The sequence below is a fragment of the Plectropomus leopardus genome, chromosome 4 (genome assembly GCF_026936395.1).
Source record: "Plectropomus leopardus strain MGB_pleo_1.0 chromosome 4, ASM2693639v1, whole genome shotgun sequence".
In the NCBI taxonomy this organism is placed as follows: Eukaryota; Metazoa; Chordata; class Actinopteri; order Perciformes; family Serranidae; genus Plectropomus; species Plectropomus leopardus.
Genome location: NC_142179.1, coordinates 1,169,356 through 1,195,000, shown reverse-complemented (window position 1 = coordinate 1,195,000; position 25,645 = coordinate 1,169,356). Strand labels below are relative to the sequence as shown.

The following is a 25,645-nucleotide window of genomic DNA, read 5'->3' as shown; positions in this document are numbered from 1 at the left end:
ACAGACATATCTATAAACCGAAATATATAAACTGAAATCTCCACACTGTAATCTCCACACTGTAATCTACACACACTGTAATCTCCACACTGTAATCTCCACACTGTAATCTACACACTGTAATCTACACACACTGTAATCTACACACTGTAATCTACACACACTGTAATCTACACACACTGTAATCTACACACTGTAATCTACACACTGTAATCTACACACACTGTAATCTACACACTGTAATCTACACACACTGTAATCTACACACTGTAATCTACACACTGTAATCTACACACACTGTAATCTACACACTGTAATCTACACACTGTAATCTACACACTGTAATCTACACACTGTAATCTACACACACTGTAATCTACACACTGTAATCTACACACTGTAATCTACACACACTGTAATCTACACACTGTAATCTACACACTGTATTTAAATGAAATTCTCGTTTCTTCATTGGTTGAAAACTACAAACCCTGAAAAGCTGTTTTTGAACTGCGCTTCATCATAATCAAACTGTTTTCTGTCTTCGGTTTTTCAGCTGAGCGTCTGAATCAGAGTTTTGCTCTGTAAATCCATTAAACTAATTTATCATTTCATTATTTTCTTTGATCTAAACTGAAGCTGAAAAAATAACAAATAAATAAAATAAATGAATAAAAAAGCGAGAGAAAACAACCAGTGATTAAATGGATAAACAACAGTATTCGGCCTAACAGTAATACTGTCAATAATAATAACAACAACAATAATAAAAATATAAATAACATAATAATAATAATAATAATAATAATTTGTGGGGGGGGGTCTCAGTTCTCGGGTCGCGCGCTGCAGCATCATGGACGACGCAAAGCGCGAGCCGCTGTCGTCACTCACCGTGTTGCTATGGCAGAGCAGACAGAAGCACGAGGGCCTCACACACGCACACGCACGCACTCGCGCGCGCACACACACACACACACACACACACATACACACCGGCTCTGCACCGGCAGGTTACCGGATAAACGGTCACAGCTGCCGGTGAGCGGGCTCCCGTGTCGGCGGGTTTCGGGGTGTGATCCCGTGCTGTGTGCGCGTGCAGCAGGTGTGAACAGGTGTACGTACCCACAGCTCGGTGCCCCAGTTGCAGCTCATGGTGTCCGGTCAGCTCCTCGCGCTCCGCTGCAGCCGCCGATCCGCCTCTCGGTACCGACGATCACCGCGAGCCACCGCTGCTGTCCGCCGCGCGCATCCTCACCGACACACACACCGGCAGCCTGTCTGTCTTTCTGTCCGTCTGTGTGTCTGCGTCCCCTGTCCCCGTCTCTGTCTCTGTCTGCAGCTGCACGAGAGCAGAGGACGCGGTCACGCGCGGCGCGTCTCCCCGGAGGACCCTTTGTCATCGGTGAAGAGATGCTGAGATTGTGTGTGTGTGTGTGTGTGTGTGTGTGTGTGTGTGTACCGAGCATGCGCAGTCGCAGCCCCGCCCTGCCGTCACACTGAACGTTTCCGGTTTGTCAGAACAGAAAATAAGTAAATATTTACATTAAACACGTCACAATCTTCACACAGAAATAACAATTATCAAAATGCTAATTATGATTATTTTATGATCAATAATGGTTAATGATGGGTGACGTCAGTCCTCCAGCAGGCGGTGCTCTTCTTCTCTCATTAATCACATCTACTGTCAGCAGTGACGTCACCACGTTTCTAAAACGTTATTTTACCTGATAATCAGTCACGTGACATGAATGATACTAATGTTGAGATTTAGTGTAGGGGCGATCACATCACACACACACACACACACACACACACACACACACAGGTGTGTATCTCATATATATAGCATATTTGTTAAAACTGTTTATTTTTATTTAATTTTCAGCGTTTCCATCAGTTGTTTTTGTTTAATGTCTCATTTTAAAATAAAGTGATTCCTGTTGTATGTAAAAGTAAATAGAAATAAATGATGTCATACATGAAACCATGGCGATGATGGTGATTTATTACACATTACACACATTTATTCTCTTCAAACACAAACAGGAAGTACAAACTAAATCACAAAATTAAATTATCACCTATTTGCTTTATCTCTACACTATCAGTACTACCAATAGTACAGTACCAGTACTACTGATTCTACAGTATCAGTACTATCGATACTACAGTACCACTATGGAATACTTCCACCAGAATGGACTGTTGTCATGGTGACCAGCGGAAAGTCGCTACAAAGAGACAGGAAGCTGCAGAAAAAAACAGAAAGTGGACACAACATCACCGTTACATTCATGTGTTGAACCTATTTACAGTTTAGAGTACACCTGAGCAGGTAAAGTACACCTGAGCATAGAGTACACCTGAGCAGGTAGAGTACACCTGAGCAGGTAAAGTACACCTGAGCATAGAGTACACCTGAGCAGGTAAAGTACACCTGAGCATAGAGTGCACCTGAGCAGGTAGAGTACACCTGAGCAGGTAGAGTACACCTGAGCATAGAGTACACCTGAGCAGGTAGAGTACACCTGAGCAGGTAGAGTACACCTGAGTATAGAGTACACCTGAGCAGGTAAAGTACACCTGAGCAGGTAAAGTACACCAGAGCAGGTAAAGTACACCTGAGCATAGAGTACACCAGAGAAATAGAGTACACCTGAGCAGGTAGAGTACACCTGAGCAGGCAGAGTACACCTGAGCATAGAGTACACCTGAGCAGGTAGAGTACACCTGAGCAGGTAAAGTACACCTGAGCATAGAGTACACCTGAGCAGGTAAAGTACACCTGAGCAGGTAGAGTACACCTGAGTATAGAGTACACCTGAGCAGGTAAAGTACACCAGAGCAGGTAAAGTACACCTGAGCATAGAGTACACCAGAGAAATAGAGTACACCTGAGCAGGTAGAGTACACCTGAGCATAGAGTACACCTGAGCAGGTAGAGTACACCTGAGTATAGAGTACACCTGAGCAGGTAAAGTACACCAGAGCAGGTAAAGTACACCTGAGCATAGAGTACACCAGAGAAATAGAGTACACCTGAGCAGGTAGAGTACACCTGAGCAGGTAGAGTACAGAGTACCTGAGCAGGTGAGTGTCATGTGTAGCTGATAAAAACCTGTCTGTCTCTGTGTCTCCTGCTCGTCCTCATCTTCAGAACGTCTCCTCTCCTGCAGGACAGATCAAATTAAACTTGAATATGAAACTCAGGTGATCTCTGTCTCACCTGTCTGTCTCACCTGTCTGTCTCACCTGGTGACCTTCTTCTCCTGCTTGGCGGCCATCTTGTGTCCAATCCCCCTACTCTTCTGACTCTGCAGCAGCCAATCAGCATAGAGCTCTGCAGGAGGACACAGCTGACCTCATCAACACACACACACACACACACACACAAAAAGAGAGATGGATTAACTGAAACTGTATACAATACATATACACACATACACACACACATATATGTGTGTGTGTGTGTGTGTGTGTGTGTGTGTGTGTGTCATGGGGTTGTACCTGTTTGGGCCTGGAATTACCTTTATTTTTGGGTCTTCGACAGGGACTAATTCCTGGACCATTTCCAGGAAAGTCACCGTTGTCTCCAGCACCATCACCATGTCAACACGTCCGCCAGGGATTGTGGGTAACAGCTGTCGAAGCATGCTGCAGCTCTGAGTGATGCGTTTCCTGTAAATCACATGACCACATCCAACTGTTTACTCAAAGTACTAATACTTCATTACAGTACTTCAGGATGTTTAGGGAGTATCTGCACTTCAGTTTTTATGTAAACTTTCACCTTTAGTTTAGAGTTACTGACGACAACACAGGAACTCTCCGTGAGGAAGTTCACCTCCAAAATAAGATTCCAGCAGATAGTCAGTACCTGCAGCGTGTAAACAGTAGAGTGTCAGTACCTACAGTTTGTCTCCAGTAAATAGTCAGTACCTGCGGTGTCTCTCCAGCAGGACGCAGCTGCTGCTGTTGTTATTCATTGTCTTGTTGGACTCAGTCAGACCGTCCTCGTCCTCATCTTCAGGTGAGGCCAACGGCAGCAGAGCGTCACAGTCGATGGTGGAGAGGATCTGGTCTGCACAGACAGGAAGTGGATCGGTTCCAGTTGTGGTCTCTGTGAAGTGGACCAGTCCGTCAGCCATCATCCTGCCAGTCCTGGATCAGAAAACCAGAGTGATAAACACTTCTGATCATGTAAGACCACCTGATCCTGATCCTGATCCTGATCCTGATCCTGATCCTGGACCTGATCCTGAATCTGGACCTGGTGTGGTTTAATCTGACGCTGTTGTGTTCTGATATTTGTGACATTAAATATAAACTAAAGTTTCACAGTTTGAACAGAAAAGTGAAAATTTTGTGTGTGAATGCTCAGAGTACCTGGCTCCGTCCGTCAGTGTGTCTCTCTGCTCGTCTGTCTCCTCTCAGTGAACGAGTCTCACCTGTCCTCCAGGTGGAAACACTGATGATGTCATGACGAAGCTGAAACTTTTTAACCCTTTAATGAACAAATGTTCAGTCTTTCAAACGATCCTCAGTAAATCTCAGACTCAAAATAATATTTCAGACTAAAAAGCTTTTTTTTTAAAAAAAAAAAAAAAAAAAAGTTTTTAAGTTGTAATAGTGTTTAGGATCTGAGGTCACCTGAGGTCAGAGATCTGACTCTGCCCTTTCAAAATAAGACTCAGTCATCACCATGAAAAGCAACTCGACCTTCGTCTGCGCTGAACTTTTCTTTTTTAAATTTCAGCTCAGCAGCTGAAATGCCAGAGTCGTTCAGCCTGAAGCACTCTCACATTTCATCAAATATCAAATTTATCTTCAAGTCTACACTTCAAACATAAATGTGACTCGCTGCAGTTTAATACTGAAGATTACAGAATATCATTTACTAAACAATAAATCTGCTGTGATTTATTTTTATTTTACTAATGATTTCAAGTCATCAGTATTTAGACTGAGCCCGTCTGTAACACATAGCAATACTTATTTTACATTGTTATATATTTGTACATTTCTAACATTTCATATTTAGACAGTATAATAAAACTATTATTAATAACAGTAATATGCTTTTGTTTTACATTGTATGATGTTTAGACAATAGTAATAATAATAATAATAATAATAATAATAATAATAATAATATGTTGTACACTGTGTGATATTTAGACAGTATAAATATATATTGTGACTTTATCTGACACTATTGCTAAATATTTGTAGTGTTTGATGTTGAGACGCTTCAGTTTCTCTGAGACGGTTGGCACGGTAACGGTTAATTAATGAATTACTGTCAGATCAATCAGAACAAATAAACTGACTTCATGTCCCTCAGAGACACTCAACTGTCCAATCAGGTCTCAGCAGCTGGTGTGACAAAGCTGGAAGTCAAAGGTCACCAGCAGGACAGTAAGAACACGGCGGGACTCTCCATCTGGATTTTAATGTTCAGTTTGTTCTCAGAGCCGAGCGCCTGCAGCTGATCAATAATTGATAAAGGTTAATGATCGCTGCCGGAGACTTCACCTGTTTCTAATAAACTGACTAGCTGAGAGCCGACTCAGGAGACATCAGAGTCTGCTCTGGTTTCTGGTTCCGGTTCCGGTTCAGGTTCAGGTTCAGGTTCAGGTTCAGGTTCAGGTTCAGGTTCAGTTTCAGGTTCCGGTTCAGTTTCTGGTTCTAGTTCTGGTTCTGGTTCAGTTGGCAGCTCATTAAACAAAGTTCTGCAGTTTGATTTTAAACTATAAAACACTTCTGACTCTGATCTGTTGGACATGGAGTGGACACGTCCAACAGCTCCATCGTGCGGAGCTGTTGGACGTGTCCAGAGGTGGCTCTTGATAGCACCCGTAGCACTGATTCATCACATGTGCCTGTAAGCCAGGCATCACCAGCTGTCGGACCGCGGTCCAGATCCAGAACAAAACTTCGTCCTATCCGAACCCGTGGCCAAGTTGTAATAAAATGTAAGAATGAGAACAATATTTTTTGAGCAGTAGTGCTGGGCACTTCATCAAAAAATAATCGAAACCGACTTTCAGGACCTCTAACAAACATAATCTTGCCCATGTTGGTTATTTCAGTTATTTAAAAATTCAATTAACCCTTTCCCCACCGTGGCTGTCAACTCCCACGCATCTGCCGTGCATCTCAGGCTTTTGGGCTCAGCATCGCAGATCAACAGCTGACAGACAGACAGAGCGCAGCTTCTCCTCACAGCACCAAAGTGTCTGAAACAGACACATCTGCAGAGGTGAAAGTGACTTCTTTAGACTCTACAGACGACTTTGTGTTAGTTTCAGCTTGAATCAGACTTTGGATGAATTATTTAGAAACAGCAGGACGCATCGCTCCGTGTCTCATCCGGCCGCTCGCGCTGAGCTCTCATTATTATTACCAGGGGCAGATGTAATGTTTTGGGGGCCCGGGGCCACAAGCACATGAGCTTATTTTCAGCCTTTCTCTAACTGTGAATGTCGGCAGGCTGTTGGCAGCTATAGGAGAAGTAGGCCGACTCAAAAGTTTTTAATTCCTGAGTAAAATGATTAACAGCACAGAAGTTTGACAGAAGCTGAAGTCAGAGTCCTGCAGTCAGGAGAGGTTGGACTATTATCAGCACAATGTGCTTCAATTTACCTGAAGTTTGTTTCAGATGGAGCTTTTCATTTTTATATAATGCTGGAAAGTTTAATTAATAATAATAAATCATGTTTATTACTGTGCAACACACCATGGTCACATGACACTGTGTCAGTGAACTATGAGGACAAAAAACAAAACACAAAAAAGAGCAAAAAAAGCAAAATAATCGTAATCAGAGTAAAATGTTCAGTTAATGGTGATATTGATTTTAGGTTTGAGGCTCGGACCTTTGCTGGGAGGACATTTTAGTACCTGGACCTCTGTGAGTTTTAGTAGAATAGGTCCTCCAGCTGGTGATGCTGTTCTACAGTATATTTGTCATGTTCAATGTCTGACAGAAAATAAATATTTAACCTAAATGAACCTGATGATATCTTCATATCTCACTGAGGAGTCAAAGGGACCTTTAAGCTCCACAGAAACACTGATTTCATGTATATCCTGATATATATCGATATCGACTGTATATATATATGAAAAGATATTGTGATAAGACTTTTTCCATATCGTCCAGCCCTACAATCAACTATAAAATGATAAAAATCAAACTTTATTCAAACTTCTTTGTACAAAAACAAACAGTAAACAAAAACAGGAAGTCCATAACCTGACAAACAGGAAGTCCATAACGTGACGAACAGGAAGTCCATAACCTGACCAGCAGGAAGTGTTTACATGCGGCAGGTGTCGTGGAACGCCTCCAGGGTCCTAAAGTCCCTCCATGTTGGAGGAAGTCCGTCCTGCAGGAAACGACCGCAGCGCTGACACGGAGACTGGAAGAGCTTTATGTAGCTCCGCAACCAGGTCTGCAGGGACAGGTGAGACAGACAGGTGAGACAGAAAGACAGACAGGTGTAAAGACAGACAGACAGACGGACAGAGACAGGTGAGACAGGCAGATAGGTGAGACAGACAGGTAATGATTGGTGGGTGTCTCACCATGAAGGACCGGACCACGACGTCGGGCATCTGAGGCAGCTGGTAGTGCAGCAGGGCTGTGGTGGCATGGTCCGTTACCTAGCAACAACACAACCAATCAGAGCACTGCACACTGAGCTCAGGTGTTCAGGGGTTCAGGTGAGGACAGGTGAGTCTTACCTTCTGGAAGACCTGGTACTGAGACTTTGTCCAGATGTCCAGCTGAGGGAGACAGACAGGTTACCATGGGGACAGACAGACACACTGCAAAAACTGCCGATCTAACCAAGTGTAATAATCTTATATTTAGATTAAAAAATCTAGTTAGTCTTGTTTTAAGTGTAAATGGATTATCTAGTGCTGACTAGGAAAGATCATTTGACTTCATTCAAGTAAATATCACTTGCCTGGTCTTGTTAAGCATCTTTGTCTTTTTCTGAGTTATTTTTAACTAGATACAGGAGACAAGTCTGGAAACATCCACTTCAGGTCTATAGAAACCTTATTTTAAGCACTAGTATGTCCAGACAAAAACATCTCATTTCAAGCATCAGCTCTGTGGTTAACATTTTCCCAGCTGGTAAAGTTGCATTCAAACAGTGAGGCTTAAATTGTTTACGTCGCTTTTAATGACTGTCACACACATTTCATTAAGCAAGAGGGATGTCTTTGTACAAATGCCTTTTTGGTTTTTGTATACAATTTTAAAAAATGGCAAGAACAGTATTGAACAAAGAACAATATTTCTTAATTTCTGTGGTTGTGATGCTTTTCAAATATCACACCAAACTGTTACAAACAATCCATGAAACAGTACACATGCAAACATGAACAGCTCTTACACACCAGGTGGCTGAGTGATACAGACAGTCAAATATCACAACATCTTTCACTCTTGTTGTCCATCATCCAGACAGAGGTACTGAAGGACAGTATTCATGAGCGTGACCTCACTCATTCTTACAAAAAGGCAATAGCTGAATGGGAAGAATTTAACAAGAAGTAGAGCCAGAAATGCACAGGTTTGTCCCCTGACAATTTTCACAGTCAAATGTGATTGCTGCTCAGTCTTTGAGAAATATGTTGATGACTGAAAGTCTATTGTTGTTTTAATATTTTTGGTAACCAGGTATTGAACGTGTGATGACATGATGTCAGAGTAAAAATTCTTAAAAGATACGTGTAATCACATCTTTTTTGAATCAGTGTGACAACAATGTTAATGTTTGCTTTTCTAAAAGGTCACAGTACAGGTCATTTTGGTTGAACGCTGTTTATAAATTTGTAGTGATCTGCTCACACAGGATTTGTTTAAATTAAAAAGCTTGTTAATATTTGTAGCAGCAACAGATTCAGCGTTGCCTGGTATGTAAACCATTCTAACTGTATCTTTCCCTGGTTTCATGTTAATAAAACCATGTTTTTCAAGCATTGCCATGTTTACTTATTTTAAGAACAAGTGATCTAATTTAGCTCCCTAAAAACAAGAATTTCATAATTCTAATTTTTAGTAATTTGATAGTAAAAAAAGTACTAGTTTTGAGTGATAATAGGTTTGTTTTGCATTAACTAGGCTTAAATAAATTGCTTGAAATTAGTGTTTTTGATCTTATTTCAAGATTTTATGGGCTATAATGAGAGTCACACAGTTTTACTGGTTTTAACACATCTTAACAAGCAAAATTTGCTTACAGCACTGGCAGCCAAATTTGCTTCTTTTAAGTGCAAGTATGCTTAAATCTAGGGTGTTTGGCCTTAAATTTGACAGGCCATTTTTGCAGTGCAGGTAGCTGGGGTTACCTGTCAGGTGAGTTTGACCTACCTTTCCGTCCTCGTTGTAAACGTTCTCGTTAAAACCTCGAACCACAGTTCTGTCGATGAACAGCGAACGCATCACGACAATCGCCTTCAACACTTTCCCCAGGGTCACCTGAAAGGGAGCCAGGTGACACAGAGACACAACCCGTCTGAACACACCTGACTCCTGGTCTGAACACACCTGACTCCTGGTCTGAACACACCCGACTCCTGGTCTGAACACACCCGACTCCTGGTCTGAACACACCTGTCACCTGGTCTGAACTCACCTGACACCTGGTCTGAATAGACCTGACTCCTGGTCTGAACAGACCTGACTCCTGGTCTGAACAGACCTGACTCCTAGTCTGAACACACCTGTCACCTGGTCTGAACTCCCCTGACACCTGGTCTGAACTCACCTGACACCTGGTCTGAATAGACCTGACTCCTGGTCTGAACACACCTGTCACCTGGTCTGAACTCACCTGTCACCTGGTCTGAACTCACCTGACACCTGGTCTGAACACACCTGTCACCTGGTCTGAACTCACCTGTCACCTGGTCTGAACTCACCTGACACCTGGTCTGAACTCACCTGACACCTGGTCTGAATAGACCTGACTCCTGGTCTGAACACACCTGTCACCTGGTCTGAACTCACCTGTCACCTGGTCTGAACTCACCTGACACCTGGTCTGAACACACCTGTCACCTGGTCTGAACTCACCTGTCACCTGGTCTGAACTCACCTGACACCTGGTCTGAACACACCTGTCACCTGGTCTGAACTCACCTGTCACCTGGTCTGAACTCACCTGTCACCTGGTCTGAACACACCTGTCACCTGGTCTGAACTCACCTGTCACCTGGTCTGAACTCACCTGACACCTGGTCTGAACACACCTGTCACCTGGTCTGAACTCACCTGTCACCTGGTCTGAACTCACCTGACACCTGGTCTGAACACACCTGTCACCTGGTCTGAACTCACCTGTCACCTGGTCTGAACACACCTGTCACCTGGTCTGAACTCACCTGTCACCTGGTCTGAACTCACCTGACACCTGGTCTGAACTCACCTGACACCTGGTCTGAACTCACCTGACACCTGGTCTGAACTCACCTGACACCTGGTCTGAACTCACCTGTCACCTGGTCTGAACACACCTGTCACCTGTGCAGTGTGTCTACGTGTGTGATGTCATGTGTTACCAGGAGAACAGCTGAGGTTCCGTTGGGTCTAAACAGCTCGATGGTCACATCAGGAAACATCCTGCCGATCCGTGAGATGACATCATCCACATACCTGTACACACAGAGACGGTCTGCGAGTCATGGCTGAGTGAATACACCCACTTCCTGTTACAAGTTAAAAGCCCTGGTATCAGAAAAAAAGCCTTAATTTTTAAAAAATTACATTTTAACAAGTTAAAATAAGAGCAGAAATCTGACTCGATGAAGACTCCAAACAGGAAGTCATGGTGATGTCACTGTGTGCTAACATACAGTGACATCGCAGTGTGTGTATTACAGTGTGTGTGTTACAGCATGTGTTTTAGAGTGTGTGTATTACAGTGTGTGTGTTACAGTGTGTATTAGTACTCACTGAGGAGGAAGTACCAGGGTACTGGGTTGGACTTTGGGTCGTCTCTTGGCTGAAGCTCCCATCTGATTGGCTGATCGTTTGAGCGACTGCTGATTTAACAAACTGGAGGCCAAACCAGCGTGGTACTGCAACTACACACACACACACACACACACACACACACACACACGTCAAATTTTCTTTTTTTAAAAATCAAAAAAAGTTAAAGAAGAAAAAAAAATCACCATATTCATTTTTTAAATGATCTATATTTGAAAAGCTGCATTAGCATGTTAGCCTGTTAGCATGTTAGCATGTTAGCGTGTTAGCGTGTTACCTTGTTGGACCACTTGTAGGCCTGCAGCAGCTGAGAGTACAGAGGAGTTTTGTCCTGAACTGGATCCAGACTGAGGAGACCGCTGTTATGAAGAGGATGAGACTCTGAGGGACGTCCAACTAGACCGCTGAGACGCTCCAACTCACTGCAGAGAGACAGAGAGAGACAGACAGACAGAGACAGAAAGACAGAAATACAAAGACAGACAGAGACAGCATTCAGTAACACAGCATCACTTCCTGTTTACATCCTGTTTAGTTGCTAGGGGCAACCACAGAAACATTCAGTTTCATTCTCAGTTTAACAGATTTCTGTTTCACAACACATATAAATCTATAATCTGTATAATCTAAGGTCTATAATCTGTATGAAATAAAGTCAAATCTGTATAAATCTAAAGTCTATAATCTGTATAATCTAAAATCTATAATCTGTATAATCTAAAGTCTATAATCTGTATATACAGTCTGTGTCTGTCATTTTAAAATGATGTTTACATTCAGCATTAAGCAGTCTGCAGTGTGAAGCTCCTTAAATTGAGTAAAAACTGGCTGGGGTTTGGTGCAGGGACTGGGCTCAGCTCAGTGATATTTACAGTCAGAATGTGTATTTTGGGGGTTTGGTGCGGGGTCGGGTGTTTGGGGGTCTCTGTTACTGATCTCAGGTTCCGCTGAGAGTTAGAGGGTTCGGGAGTATATCGGGGTGTTTTGGGGGTTATATCGGGGTGTTTTGGGGGGTTGGATACTCACTTGAGGTCCCGGTTGACCGCCTGCAGGTGGTCCTGGAACTCGGCTATGAACTGCTTCTCGCGGCCCTCCAGGGTCTCCCGGTTCTTCATGCCGTCCTTCAGGGACTCGAACACGCGGCTCACGCTGGAGCGCAGCGCCTGAATGCCGCTGATCGCGTGAGAGAAAGCGTCCAGATTCACCCCGACGTTCACTACGTCCGCCATCTTTCCTACTTCTCTTTCGGCCGCTGCCGGCGCTCACTCATGACGTCACGGCGCCGCGCTCAGGCTTCTCTCATAAATAAATAAATAAATAAATAAATAAATAAATAAATAAATAAATAAATAAATAAATAAATAAGTAAACCTTCTAATTATAATTTCAATAATATTGCTACCATAAAAAAAATAATGAATTAATTAAAAGATTAGGAGTTAAGGGTTTTTTTTAAGTAGGGCTAAATGAAAAAATAAAATTCAAAACAATTTGGGCTACAAGCAAAAAAGGGCTGAAAGCAAAAACAACACTAAAAATAATTAATTCAAAAAATATAGGCTGCAATCAGGACAACAAGAGAGAGAGACAGAGAGAGAGAGACAGAGAGAGAGAGAGACAGAGAGAGAGAGACAGAGAGAGAGAGAGACAGAGAGAGAGAGACAGAGAGAGAGAAGAAGAAGAGGGGGAGGAGATTAGGAGGAAAAGATATAACAGGAGAGGAGGAGTGAGAACTAAGAAGAGAGAAAGAATAAGAAGAAGACAGGACAAAAAGAGGACAGAGAGGAAGAAGAGGAGAAGGAAAAGAAGGAGAAGAAGAAGAAGAAAAAGAAGAAGAAGAAAAGGAAGAAGAAGAGAAGAGGACGTTCAGAGTTTTATCGTCTGTTTAATCAGCTTATCAAGAATCAACCTGAAGACACAAACTGAAGACACACAGAGACAGAGAGACAGGAAGACAGGTGAGTAACACAGACGGAAGACAGAGACAGAAAGACAGAGAGACAGAGAGACAGAGAGACAGAGAGACAGAGAGGTGTTTGAGTCTGAAGGGTTTACTTCATATAAATCTATGATTCTTTAGAAGAAAATATTTACATCATTATTATTATTTCTGTTATTATCACTGTTGTTATTGTTGTTGTTAATGTTGTTGTTGTTGTTGTTGTTGTTGTTGTTGTTGTTGTTGTTGTTATCGTCCTCTGATTATCTGATGATTTGGAGCAGGTGTTGTGAATGTCTGACTCTTCTTCTGTGGTGTCGGATGGGACGGACTGTTTGTGCTGATAATGAGATCTGAAATCTGCAGAGAGAAGAAGAAGAAATGTTTTAATAAAAGAGACGAACCGTCCCAGAGATGGAGACAGTCTCTGAGTCTCTGATTAATATCAGAGACAAACAAACAAACACAGACAGACAGGACAGAGAGACAGAGAAAGACAGACAGACAGGACGAGATGTCTTCTTGATGTCAGACAGTTTTTCTCTGGTCTCTATCTAGATGATGTAGATCTACAGCTCTTTTGTTTTCGTTGTTTTTTTGCAGACAGAAGGGGGAGGAGCTTCTTCCGGTGTTAACCATCACCTGGCAACCATGACAACCATAGGATAACCAGCTGGTAACCATGACAACCACCTGCTGTAAAGGCCGGTCCAGGGGGTTAAAAATGTGGGTGGAGACTTTGAGATATGAGAGAAACTTCCTGTCCATCTGACCGTCAGTCCACCATGTCTCCCCTCCTCCCCCGCCTCTTCCCCGTCCTCTTGCTGCTGGCGGCGGCCCGCGGTCAGGGCGGCGGTCAGTTTGACGTGTGTCAGTCTCTGCGCAGCTCGGAGGCGGGGCCTGGCTGGGAGTTTTACGCCTGTCAGCCGCCACCCGCCAACATGAAGGAGGTGATGCAGATAAGAGTCGACCCCCCCGGGATCACCTGCGGGAACCCCCCCGAGAGGTTCTGCACCCTGGTCAGTCCAGATAAACACACTGTAACACACACTGTAACACACACTGTAACACACACACTGTAACACACACTAACTATAAGCTTTATCAAAGAGGAGAGTCTGAGCCAGCCCTGACTATAAGCTTTATCATAGAGAAGGAATTGGCCTTAAATGTCCAACGAGTGTCTTCGCTGTCTCTCGGAGACGTCTTGCGGTCTCGTTGTCTCAGGTTTTAAATGTCAGCTGTGATTTTATCTCTGTTTAAGAATGTGACTGAATCCTGCAGAGGTCAGAGGTCAGACTGAACAGATATGAGACGGAGCAGACGGTTCCTCCTCCTGCTGGATAAAACATGTTGATCAGATTTTAACAAACGTCACATTTAAATCAAACACAGAAAGAACTGAAGAGCAGTCGGCTCTTAATTTCCGGTTGATTATTCCAGCGCTGAGCTGCTGGACGGTTCTCTGCAGAACGTCAGCACAACAACTGTTCCCTCTGTTCCTGCAGAACCACGGCATGTTACATTCTGGCGTTACACCCTACAAGGGGTTAATGTGCTGTTCATGTGTGGTTAACGTGTTGTAAACATGCGGTTAACATGTTGATAATGTTTTATTGTTTTTAATAGAGGTATTAAATTGTGGCTAAAATAAAAGTAACATTGTTCTCACACTAAGAACCACAGCACACAAAAGGAACAGGAGGTTCTGATATAGACAGAGGAGGTTTTGGTAGAAACGGAGGAGGTTTTTATAGAAGCGGAGGAGGTTTTGGTAGAAGCGGAGGAGGTTTTGGTAGAAGCGGAGGAGGTTTTGGTAGAAATGGAGGAGATCATGAGACCTTTGTATTCTGATCTAATCGAAAGGTTCACTCATGTCATTAACATTTACCCACGATGCACCAGTATGACCTGAATGCTAACAACATACATTATCTCCTGTCAGTCATCTCGTGACCCCTTTAGAGTCCTCCAGGGACCTCCTGGGGGTCGGGGCCGCAGCTTGGAAACAGTCCTGCTGTCTGTCTAATTGTTCCGTTGGGAACCTGGAGTCAGAACATCTGAAATATTGATCAATAGAACCAAATAATGAAGCACAAAATATAAAACTGTTCAAAGTCATAAGGTAGAACCAGTCAGAATCAGATAGAACCAGTTTAAACCAGATAGAACCAGTTTAAACCAGATATAATCAGTTTATAACCGTCAACATGACAAAATCTACATCCACCATCCATAAACATACTGAGTCATCATTGTGTGGACAGACAGTTATATAAACCTGCTCAGTGTTTGTTGTTGACTGAAGTGGACTGGACTGAAGTGAACTAGACTGAACTTGACTGAAGTAAACTAGGCTGTTATGGATTGGACTGAAGTATACTGGACTGAAGTGGACTGAAGTGAACTAGGCAAAAGTGGACTGGACTAAACCGGACTGAACTGAAGTGGACAAGAGTGAACTAGACTGATGTGGACTGGACTGAAGTTAACTAGATTGAAGTGGACTGAGGTGGACTAAGTGTGATCCTATAGAGTCTTTGCAGTGTGACAGTTGGCAGCTGCAGCTCAGTTAAAGGTTTAACCTCTAACACACACACACACACACACACACACAGATCAGATCAGAGTTAATCCACCACACACACACACACACACACACACACACACACACACACACACACACACACACACACACACACACTCAGTGAGGTGTATTTAACAGTTTCCGGGTCTGAGAGTCAAACTGTGGTCATAAACAGAGAATCTTTGGACCGATGGTTTCATCAGTGTTTTCTAAAGAGTTAAAGAACGTTTTAATCTGGTGATGTTCTGTCAGGCTCCTAAACGATGAGAACTTTTTTTTTGCACTCTGTGAGCGACCCGAAATGTTCTCTCTGAGAAGTCTCAGTCCTTTTTACTCAGAGATGGTTCTATGGAGCTGCTCCCTTCTACAGAACCAGCATAACTCTGACAGTGTTTAATGTTCTGCAGGAAAACCCGTACCTGTGCAGCGATGAGTGCGACGCCTCCAGTCCTGATTTGTCTCACCCTCCTCAGCTGATGGGCGACAGGGAGAGGGGCGGGCTCATCACCTATTGGCAGACGGTCACATGGTCCCGGTATCCTGAGCCCCTATTGGCCAACATCACGCTGTCCTGGAACAAGAGTCTGGAGGTGGTCGATGACATCGTCGTCACCTTCGAGTATGGCCGACCGACCAGCATGGTTCTGGAGAAGTCTCTGGACAAAGGTAAGAGAGAGAGTCCATTAGTGTCAAATCAGGTTCATCTGTGTCAACTGACATCAGATCCAGAACCTGAAGGAACGTTACAGACCGCTGACAGAGAACAGCAGTGGACCCAGAGCGGAGCCATGAGGGACGCCACATCATGAGATCCACAGCAGAGCTTAGCGTCAACACATTCTTAGTGCTGTGTTCTTTATCTGAGTCTAAGAACAGGTGGAGTTGATCACTAAAACCTGAACTGTTGATCATTAAAAGCTGAATCAGGACAGTCTCTGTGTCTAATTACCGGTGATCTGTTACGGTAACAACAAGCTCCACCTACTAACGACTGGTAATAATTGGTGTTTGTCTTTTAGGTGCGACGTGGCAGCCGTATCAATACTATGCTGACGACTGTCTGGAGGTGTTCGGCATGTCCCCTAAACGGGTCTCTGATTTAGCACCAAGTAACTTAACCCGGGTTATCTGTACGGAGCAGTACTCCCGCTGGGTTGGCGCCAAGGTGGGTAACTGGACCGGATATTGCTCATACTGGGAACAGATAATGATGAAACTCACGGTACACAGGGAGATGTTTACACAGGAGTAAATCCATCTGAGCTTAGAGACTAATCAATCAGCCGAGAGCAGTGATCAATGACAAGGAACTGTACCGGACCAGCTGATGTAAACCATGTCAACCGTCTGACCAACAGGAAGAGAGGGCCGTGGTGTTCGAGGTGCGTGCTCGGTTCGGGGTGTTTGCAGGTCCAAAGTTGATCAACATGGATGCCCTGTACACTCGGATGGAGACCATGAAGGGCCTGAGAGACTTCTTTACCTTCACTAACCTCCGGCTGAGACTCCTCCGCCCGGCGCTGGGAGGGACCTACGTCCAGAGGGACAACCTGCTGAAATACTTCTACGCTATTTCTAACATCGATGTACCTGCCAGGTAACTAAAATCCCCCCACTGACAACCAGCTACCCCAACTGACCACCAGTCCAAAACTGTTGGGGAACCTTTGACACCTGATGTCCTAGACAAGTAAAACGCAGAACTCATATGTATGTATGTGTGTGTGTGTGTGTGTGTGTGTGTGTGTGTGTCCCGCAGGTGTAAGTGTAACCTGCATGCGTCTCAGTGTGTGTTACGTGATGCGACGCTGCAGTGTGACTGTGAGCACAACACGAGTGGACAGGACTGTGAGAGCTGCAGTCAGGGGTTCAATTCCCCCAGCTGGAGACCAGGATCATACCTGCCATTGCCCAGAGGCACCGCCAACACCTGTACGTACCCGAACACACACACACAGCCACACACACACAGCCACACACACACACACACACACTCACACACACACCTGTTCAGAGGTCAGTGGATCATTAGACAGAATTGCAATAACAAGGTTTTTTTGTTTCAGGTGAAGCAGCAGAACCAGCAGCCGGTAAGTTTACCTGTTCACCTGCTTACCCGTGTGTGTGCTCACCTGTCCATCCCGGCCTCTGTCTCCATTAATGTGCTCAGTGTTGCATCATGGGATGTTTAGCCGCTCTAACATGTTACTGTTTAAACCTTCTCGTGTTTCTGTGCTGAAGTTCAGTCCATCCCAAAAACACTCAACAACAATAAAAGCAGTGAGTGAAGCGAGTAGAAAATTAAGATGAGCATCATGACTGTTGCATTACATCATCATCATCACGCGCTCTGATTGGTCACACGGATGATCATATGTGTGGGTCAGTTAAAAATCAGAGTGCATTGTGGGAGTACAGTCTGAGCGTTAATCTGCTGTTTGGAGCGAGGTGACACACCGACAGATGGTGTGTGTGTTTAATCTGTTAACCTGTAAATCACTGAGGGATCAGATTTGTGTCCAGCAGGTCCAACTGTCCCCAGATTTTTGTCCCCCACTGATCCCCCACGATGCAACAGTGATCTACAGATGCAGATCTGAATCCACACGGCGCTGCTCACATGTGGACACAAACAATCTCTGCAGAAAAAAGAAATCTGTAATAAAAGAGTGAGTGTGGATGTGAGGATGTCCTGCAGCGTGTGGATTTAGAAACCTGTAAAACTCTCTGCAGAACAGAACCAGGTGTTTGCACTTCAGAGGCTCTGACTCTGATTGGCTGGTCGGGTTTCTGACCCGGCACAGTGACAGCCGCCTTAGAGTCCTGATAAACAACAACACGGATCAGAAGTCACATCAGTGTTAACCCCCGATCTTTGTTCCTCTATTCAGAGTTACAGTTTATCCAGAGACGCAGAAAAGAGCCGACTCTGTCGACTGCCACTGTCAAAAGTTTCACCCGAGTCCCCGTGGACACATGGTGAGGGTCAGGCTGTCCTCATCAGCTGTTCATATGTGTTCCTGTTTATCTATCTATGTATGCAGTAATAATATACTGTATGTACATTTGCACAAAGCAAGCATATTTTCCACTCCCATATTAATAATGTCACATACATACACAAATGAAAAAAAATCCTTTAAAGTACATTTAGGACAGATGAAAAACGTGTGATTAATTTTTGATTAATAAAGATGAAATATTTTAATTGATCGACAGCCCTGCTGGAGAATCGGTGTTGTGTCCTGCTGCCATCTTGCGATGGTGACGCCATCGGAGCCTGCATTAGCGATATCCGTGGTGGAGGAGTTCCCACCAAAACACCCGTCCAATCAGTCGTGTGAAGCTGCATTGAATGTGAGCGCAGTGAAACGGCTGAAATGGCCTTTTTGTATAATTTACAAACTCAAAACCGAAGAGATGATAAAAACAAAGAGCAGGACAAACATCAGAGTATTTGGCGTGTACTTTGAGTTTTTAGTTTGACTTATGTCCATTCACTAACATGGAGGGACGGGCTCTATGACCTATACTGCAAACAGACAGTAGGGGGCGACAAACAGTCAACAGTTACACTGTGGGGGAGCTGACGTGGTGTCCATCTGAATATACAGACTGTGGTCTGGAACAGCTGCCTCTGTACAGAAGGGTCCGATAGCGGAGATCTATTTATGTCCGAGTCTGCTGGCAGCCCGAGGCTCCGCTGGGTGTCCGGGGTTCCTCTTGTTAAGGTAAACAGTTGGATGTTCTGCAGAGAGTTTTGATTTGATTTGATTTGCACATATTAAAGAGGACAATGTTATACATTTTAAGAAAAGGAGACATGCAGGGGAAACCCTCACGGGGCTTGACAAATGGGGTTCCCTACAAAACTATCAATCATTGCATACAACTCTTGACTAAAATCTAAAATTGTTTTTCAAAAAATAAAAAATAAACGCTATGATTAAAAACGTTCAGTATCTGTGGAGAACACAAAGCTGAGATTCACTAAGAGACGTAACTCTTCTTCTCTGACAGCGGCTGGTGACTCTAACTCAGCAGCATCTGATAGACCCTCTGCCTCATCAGATGGAGTGACTGACACTACTACTACTATTACTACTACTACTACTACTACTACTACGACTGTTACTACTGGCACCACTACAACTGACAGAACTACTACGACTACTACTGCTACTACTGACAGAACTAGGACTGACACTGCTCTAACTGATGGTACTACCCCTACTGAAAGTACTACTGCTACTACTATAACTGAATATACCACCTGGATTGACAGTATTGTTATTGTGAATACTGTCGCTGCTGTTGGCACAAGTACTTCAACCACTGACCTTACTATGTCGACTGACAGTTCTGTTTTGTACTCCTCACCTCCTGATGCTGCTTCTATGAACACAGCGAGTACTTTTACTGTCACAGACACACCCAGGACTTCTACCATCACCGACACATGGAGAACTACTACAGAAGAAATAAGTACTAGTAGTGATACTACTACAGTATTTGACACTGACAGTGTTCTTACCATCAGTACCATCATTTCTGATACTAGCTCTACTGACTTCATTACTGCAGGTGATACTGGGGACTTTCCTAAAGCTGGTGTAGACTCTACCACCACAGTTTTTACGACTATCAGTAGTCCTGTTAGTACTGCAGGCTCTGATGCGTTTCAAGACTTTAGCAGTATGACAGAACCTCCAGCGGACACAGGTCCATCCAGCAGTACAGCTCTGGAGTATGAAGACAGTGTTTACAAACCAGACACCACCACTCCCAGTACCACTGTTAGCACCTCCAGTCCCACCAGTTACACCAGAACCAACAGTCCCACTATCCAAGGCCGCAGTACTGACTCTGAGGTGTCTATTTCTGACCCAGTGACTCCGCCCTTTGACCCCATCTCCTCACCAGACATCACAGACTCCACCCAATCTGGGACTGGTACTACTGACCTGATCACAAGTACTACCCCGCCTACTGATGGGACTACAACATCAACCGGAGCACCAACAGCAGCAATCATCCCAGAAATAACCCCAACCAGGGACGGGCCTTCATCTGGAGACAATACCCCCAGTCAAACTGGAGATACTCCACCAAGTCAGACTGGAGACACTCCACCCAGTCAGACTGGAGACACTCCAGTCAGTCCGACTGGAAACACTCCAGTCAGTCCGACTGGAGACACCCCACCCAGTCTGACTGGAGACACTCCACCCAGTCAGACTGGAGACACCCCACCCAGTCAGACTGGAGATATTCCACCCAGTCAGACTGGAGACACTCCACCAAGTCAGACTGGAGATATTCTACCCAGTGAGACTGGAGATATTCTACCCAGTCAGACTGGAGATATTCTACCAAGTCAGACTGGAGACACTTCACCCAGTCAGACTGGAGACACTCCACCCAATCAGACTGGAGACACTCCATCCAGTCAGACTGGAGATACTCCACCCAGTCCGACTGGAAATACTCCACCCAATCAGACTGGAGACACTCCACCCACAGCAGGAACTGATACAACTTCTCCTAATGTTCCTCCAGACACTCAAATCAATGTACCTCGTCCTGATCAACCTCCACCAGATGGAGCCTTTCCCGATATACCACCACCTGATGTGGCTCCTGATGTACCTCTGGAAGTACCACCTCCTGATAAACCTCCACCCAATGAAGCTCCTCCTAATGTTCCTGCTCCAGACTTACCTTCCTCTGAGGTACTTCCTCCGGATATGCCTCTTCCAGATGTACCTCCTCCAGACGCACCTCTTGGAATTCCTCCTCCAGATCCTGCTGAGGCCTTGTTGCCTCCCTCTGAAGGAGGAAGTGATGCTTCACCAGACACAAGCTCTACCATCTCAGCTCCCTCTGACCCTGCTGGGGATTTGGCCCCTGTGGACTTCACCTTCCCTTTTCCAGATGACCGTAATTCAGCTGACACTGGACCAGGTCCTGGACCAGTGCCTGCTGGTGATCCTGGGAAAATTCCAGAGGATTCTGGTGGATCAGTAGATGTTCCTGAATCAAATACAATCGATTCTGGACTGGATTCTATCTCAGCAGGTATAGATACAGAGGAAACAGGAAATGGTGGAATAGAATCAACTGGACCCGATTCCCCTGCACCAGATAGTAATGGTCCTGGTCTAGAGTCTGGACCAGATTCCCCTGCACCAGATAGTAAAGGTCCTGGTCTAGAGTCTGGACCAGATTCCCCTCCACCAGATAGTAAAGGTCCTGGTCTAGAGTCCGGACCAGATTCTCCTCGAGTAGTAGATGACCCGGGAGCAGGTTCCTCGGCAGTTCAGGTGGAAGTGAAGTCTTCAGGGGAAGATTCGGATGCTGGTGGACCAACAGGAGGCTCTGAGTCAGAGGAGAAGAAAGACCCTAAACCAGAGAAAACACCAGAGCAGAAAGAGGAGAAAGGTACAAACTGTGGCCCTGATTGGTCAGATTAGACTTCAGTGAAGTGGTGCACTGGCTGCACTTTCAGATTTCAGTTCCCTGAGATTCATATTTAATGCAAATTTCAAACGTTTCGCTTTCTGTTGAACCAAACAGGCCCTGAGGCCAAAGAGGAAAAAAAAGAGGAAAAAAAAGAAGGAAAAAAAGAGAAAGATGAAAAAGGCTACGAGAAAAAAGGTAAAACCTGTAAACAGTCGTAGAGCTGCCCTCTGCTGGCCTGCAGCAGAATCAGTGGTAGTATTATTACTAGTATCACTGGTAATATCAGTAGTAGTATCATTACAAGTATTAGTGGTAGTATTATTACTATTATCAGTGGTAGTATAATTTGTAGTATCATTACTAGTATCAGTGGTAGGGTAAGTGGTTGCATCAGTACCTCTGAAAGTTGTAGCAGAGTAGCAGTGCTGAGCTCTGATTGGTAGTTGATGCTGATCCCTGCTGACCACTACCTCTTACTGCCTGTTGCCATGGTTACATGCCTTGTTTTGGGTAAAAAGCGACCCAGAAGATTCTGATTCCAGGAGGACCAAAGTTCAGTCAGCTGTCCAAAATCGCCTACGTCACCTTTCAGGGTAAGACCACTTCTGACAACCTGACCTCCCCACCTGTACTGGACCCGCCCCCATGTAACACAGCCCCCTACCCCCATAAATCAAGCTCCTCCCCTTTGGATCAGACTCCTCACACCTGTTTGTCTCTCACCTGTCTGTCTCTCACCTGTCTGCTTTATTTCCTTCATATGGGGATGTGGGCGGGGCTTTGTGTGGGGTTTCATACAGTGGGTGGAGCTTCTTTGTTTACTTTTTTATGAGACGTAAACAAACAAAAAGAGAAGTGAATTAAAGAAACTCATTCGGTATCTCAATAACTCATCCGAAAACAAAAGAACCGACAATCAGAGAAATGTTATGACACAGAACTTCCTTCTGCAGCTGTGTGACCATATGATGTGTGAGTCCAGGTCTTTCCAGGTGTTTCCAGGTGTGTGTGCAGGACTGACCTCCGTGTGTCTCTGTGTCAGACTGCGAGTGTAACAGCCACTCGAACCGCTGCAGCTACATCGACTTCATCAACGTGGTCACATGTGTGAGCTGCAAACACAACACGCGAGGACAGAACTGCCAGTACTGTCGCCTCGGTTACTACCCGAATGCCTCGCTGCCCACCGACCACGAAAACATCTGTGTGGGTCAGTGACACACACACACACAAACACACACACACACACACACAAGCTGTGTCCCATTTCAGGGTCTCCATCCACACAGCCTACACAGTCTATGAAGACGACTACTTCGGACCGCATCAACAGTTGATAAACTAGACGGTCTAGTCTTTGGAGGATTTCCTGGTTGCGTCACCAGATGTTCCCGCCCATACCCCTAATTCACGAGAGAGAGAGAGAGAGAGAGAGAGAGAGGGGGGAATAAAGTACTAAAACAAACAACAGAAAGAGAGAAGGGAATCTTGGGAAATGGAAGGCCGCGAAGGATGGTAGTGATGTATCCTCCAAAAAGAAGGAAAAGAAAGCTGCATTTGTGGGCTGCATTTGAAGGAGCCTTCGAATTGGGACAGCTTTCGTGCAGCGTTCGAATGCAGCCTGTTAAGGATGCAGAGAAATGGGACACAGCCACAGTGACACACACATAGAAGAACACCTGGAGACAGAGTCTCTCATAATGATGTGATGATGTCATTGATGATGTCGTTGATGATGTCGTTGATGATGTCGCTGTGTGTCCTCAGAGTGTGAGTGTGACATGGACGGCAGTGTGTCTCCTCACTGCAGTGACTCCGGTCTCTGTCAGTGTAAGGACGGCATGTCGGGGCGCCGCTGTGACACCTGTCTACCTGGATACACGCGGAGAGAGGGCAGAGCCGGCTGCACATGTAGGTACAGACACGCCTCCGACCCCAATCAAAACCGAGATCAGTGATCAATAACCCATCGCTCTCCTCCCTCAGTGAATGTCTGCGATGAAGAACGTCTCATCTGCCAGAACGGAGGAACCTGCGTCGACTTCCTGCGCTGCGTCTGTCCCGAAAACTTCACAGGTAAACTCTCACCTGGATGATGTCACAGCTCAGGTGATGTTGATGATGATGATGATGTCACAGCTCAGGTGATGTTGATGATGATGATGTCACAGCTCAGGTGATGATGTCATGTGTTGCAGGTGCTTTCTGTGAGCAGAAGGTGTGTCTGAAAAAGGGCGGTTGCCTTGAAAATGCTGAGAGCTCCGCCTCTTCTGTGACATCGCACCTCTTCCTGCTCACGCTCAGTCTGGTCTCCTCCTCCGTCTGCTGACCCCGCCCACAGGGTGGGTGGCTCCGCCCACTGATGACATCACAGCTGTGACTTTACTGTCAGAACAGGATGTGACATCACATGTGGTGTTCTCTCCACTCTGGCAGAGAATGAGAGCCGACAGGAAGTGTGACGCTCTGCAGGAAGCGTGACACTCTGCAGACGCTCTGCAGGAAGCATGATGCTTTGCAGACGCTCTGCAGGAAGCGTGACGCTCTGCAGGAAGCGTGACGCTCTGCAGGAAGCGTGACACTCTGCAGGAAGCCTGACCCTCTGCAATGATGCTCTACAGGAAGTATGACGCTCTGCAGGATGCCTGACGCTCTGCAATGACGCTCTGCAGGAAGTGCGACACTTCCTGTCAGACATCGTGATGAACTTCCTGTGCCTCCTGCTCTCTGACTGGCTGAAGTGCCTGTGAGTCATCAGAGCGTCTCTCCTCGGCGTGGCGCCCGGCTCCATCTCTCTGTGATGTCACAGCTGTGAGTAATGACAGGATGTGACACGGTGACAGAGGCACACGTGTGCACAAACATAAACAACATGAGAACAAACTGCTGCATGTTTCAGCTCTGATGATCACCTGATTACCTGATTACCTGATCACCTGATTATCTGATCACCTGATTACCTGATCACCTGATTATCTGATCACCTGATTACCTGATCACCTGATTACCTGATTACCTGATCACCTGATTATCTGATCACCTGATTACCTGATTACCTGATCACCTGATTATCTGATCACCTGATTACCTGATTACCTGATTACCTGATTACCTGATCACCTGATTACCTGATCACCTGATTATCTGATCACCTGATTACCTGATCACCTGATTATCTGATCACCTGGGTACCTCTCTGTGTTTGTCGCTCTGTCTGTTCTCTAGCATCTGGATCTTTGTCACTCTGTTGTTAAAAAATAAATAAATAAAAATCCTGTGAAGATGGTAAATTAATTGAAACACACACACACACACACACACACACACACACACACACACACACACACACACACAAACTGGGTGTGACATCAGCTGTCAGAGCTCCTCCTCCTGAATGATGTCAGAGCTAATCGTCTGGTCAGTCTCACCTGAGCTCTTCTTCTGTGGTCCAATGAAGGCTTTTGGTTTTTGATTCAAACGACGCCACCTGCTGACAAACTTGAGAATCAATCACATCAACTATTGATCTGATTGATGTTTGAAAATAATAACTCTGCAGCAGGAAATATCAGCTGAAATGTTGCTGGCTGACTCCACCTTCCTCATCATCTTCATCATCCTCTCAGTCTGTGATCAGAGG

The 25,645-nt window shown here is 45.0% G+C and overlaps 4 protein-coding genes and 1 long non-coding RNA gene across 18 annotated transcripts in view; 1 reads left to right on the top strand and 4 right to left on the bottom strand.

The window, feature by feature from the left end:
- The window catches only part of LOC121963137 (formin-binding protein 1-like), a 12,508-nt gene extending 11,088 nt beyond the window's left edge, over window positions 1-1,420 (bottom strand). For 4 of the 6 annotated variants that reach the window (XM_088076194.1, XM_088076195.1, XM_088076197.1 and 1 more), the window contains exon 1: window positions 1,123-1,420. In XM_088076194.1, the coding sequence (XP_087932320.1) occupies window positions 1,123-1,152 (30 nt within the window). In that variant the 5' untranslated portion in view covers window positions 1,153-1,420. The remainder of the gene's footprint in view (window positions 1-1,122) is intronic. The other 2 variants (XM_088076199.1, XM_088076198.1) reach the window with 1 other exon arrangement.
- Window positions 1,421-2,002: 582 nt separating this feature from the next.
- LOC148189655 (uncharacterized) lies at window positions 2,003-4,542 on the bottom strand. 5 transcript variants are annotated; one of them, XM_088076192.1, is made up of 6 exons: window positions 4,390-4,542; window positions 3,943-4,164; window positions 3,531-3,681; window positions 3,256-3,359; window positions 3,122-3,173; window positions 2,003-2,252 (listed from the first exon to the last, which is right to left on the bottom strand). In XM_088076192.1, the coding sequence occupies exons 2-6, from the start codon at window positions 4,152-4,154 to the stop codon at window positions 2,235-2,237; spliced, it is 537 nt and encodes a 178-aa protein (XP_087932318.1). In that variant the 5' UTR covers window positions 4,155-4,164; window positions 4,390-4,542; the 3' UTR covers window positions 2,003-2,234. The 5 variants fall into 5 exon arrangements, 4 of the variants coding, with proteins under 4 accessions (XP_087932318.1, XP_087932319.1, XP_087932317.1 ...); XR_015776351.1 differs by having other exon boundaries at window positions 2,187-2,252; window positions 3,243-3,359; XM_088076193.1 differs by lacking the exon at window positions 3,122-3,173 and having other exon boundaries at window positions 3,243-3,359.
- A 2,639-nt stretch (window positions 4,543-7,181) lies between these two features.
- Window positions 7,182-12,288, bottom strand: med27 (mediator complex subunit 27). The gene is made up of 8 exons (XM_088076189.1): window positions 12,044-12,288; window positions 11,295-11,439; window positions 10,979-11,109; window positions 10,585-10,678; window positions 9,395-9,502; window positions 7,753-7,794; window positions 7,594-7,671; window positions 7,182-7,460 (listed from the first exon to the last, which is right to left on the bottom strand). The coding sequence occupies exons 1-8, from the start codon at window positions 12,244-12,246 to the stop codon at window positions 7,326-7,328; spliced, it is 936 nt and encodes a 311-aa protein (XP_087932315.1). The 5' UTR covers window positions 12,247-12,288; the 3' UTR covers window positions 7,182-7,325.
- A 431-nt stretch (window positions 12,289-12,719) lies between these two features.
- On the top strand, window positions 12,720-25,282 carry LOC121938514 (netrin-G2-like). 5 transcript variants are annotated; one of them, XM_088076181.1, is made up of 14 exons: window positions 12,720-12,975; window positions 13,564-13,975; window positions 15,951-16,209; window positions 16,563-16,708; window positions 16,902-17,140; window positions 17,303-17,475; window positions 17,610-17,633; window positions 19,564-21,984; window positions 22,120-22,200; window positions 22,524-22,598; window positions 23,048-23,215; window positions 23,773-23,916; window positions 23,992-24,081; window positions 24,204-25,282. In XM_088076181.1, the coding sequence occupies exons 2-14, from the start codon at window positions 13,703-13,705 to the stop codon at window positions 24,332-24,334; spliced, it is 4,224 nt and encodes a 1,407-aa protein (XP_087932307.1). In that variant the 5' UTR covers window positions 12,720-12,975; window positions 13,564-13,702; the 3' UTR covers window positions 24,335-25,282. The 5 variants fall into 5 exon arrangements, with proteins under 5 accessions (XP_087932307.1, XP_087932306.1, XP_087932308.1 ...); XM_088076180.1 differs by having other exon boundaries at window positions 13,560-13,975; XM_088076182.1 differs by having other exon boundaries at window positions 12,722-12,975; window positions 13,560-13,975; window positions 20,434-21,984.
- LOC148189654 (uncharacterized) lies at window positions 12,991-19,554 on the bottom strand. Its single transcript, XR_015776350.1, has 3 exons — window positions 17,676-19,554; window positions 15,963-16,199; window positions 12,991-13,316 (listed from the first exon to the last, which is right to left on the bottom strand). It is a non-coding gene; the product is annotated as an uncharacterized LOC148189654 (long non-coding RNA).
- Window positions 25,283-25,645: the final 363 nt, after the last annotated feature.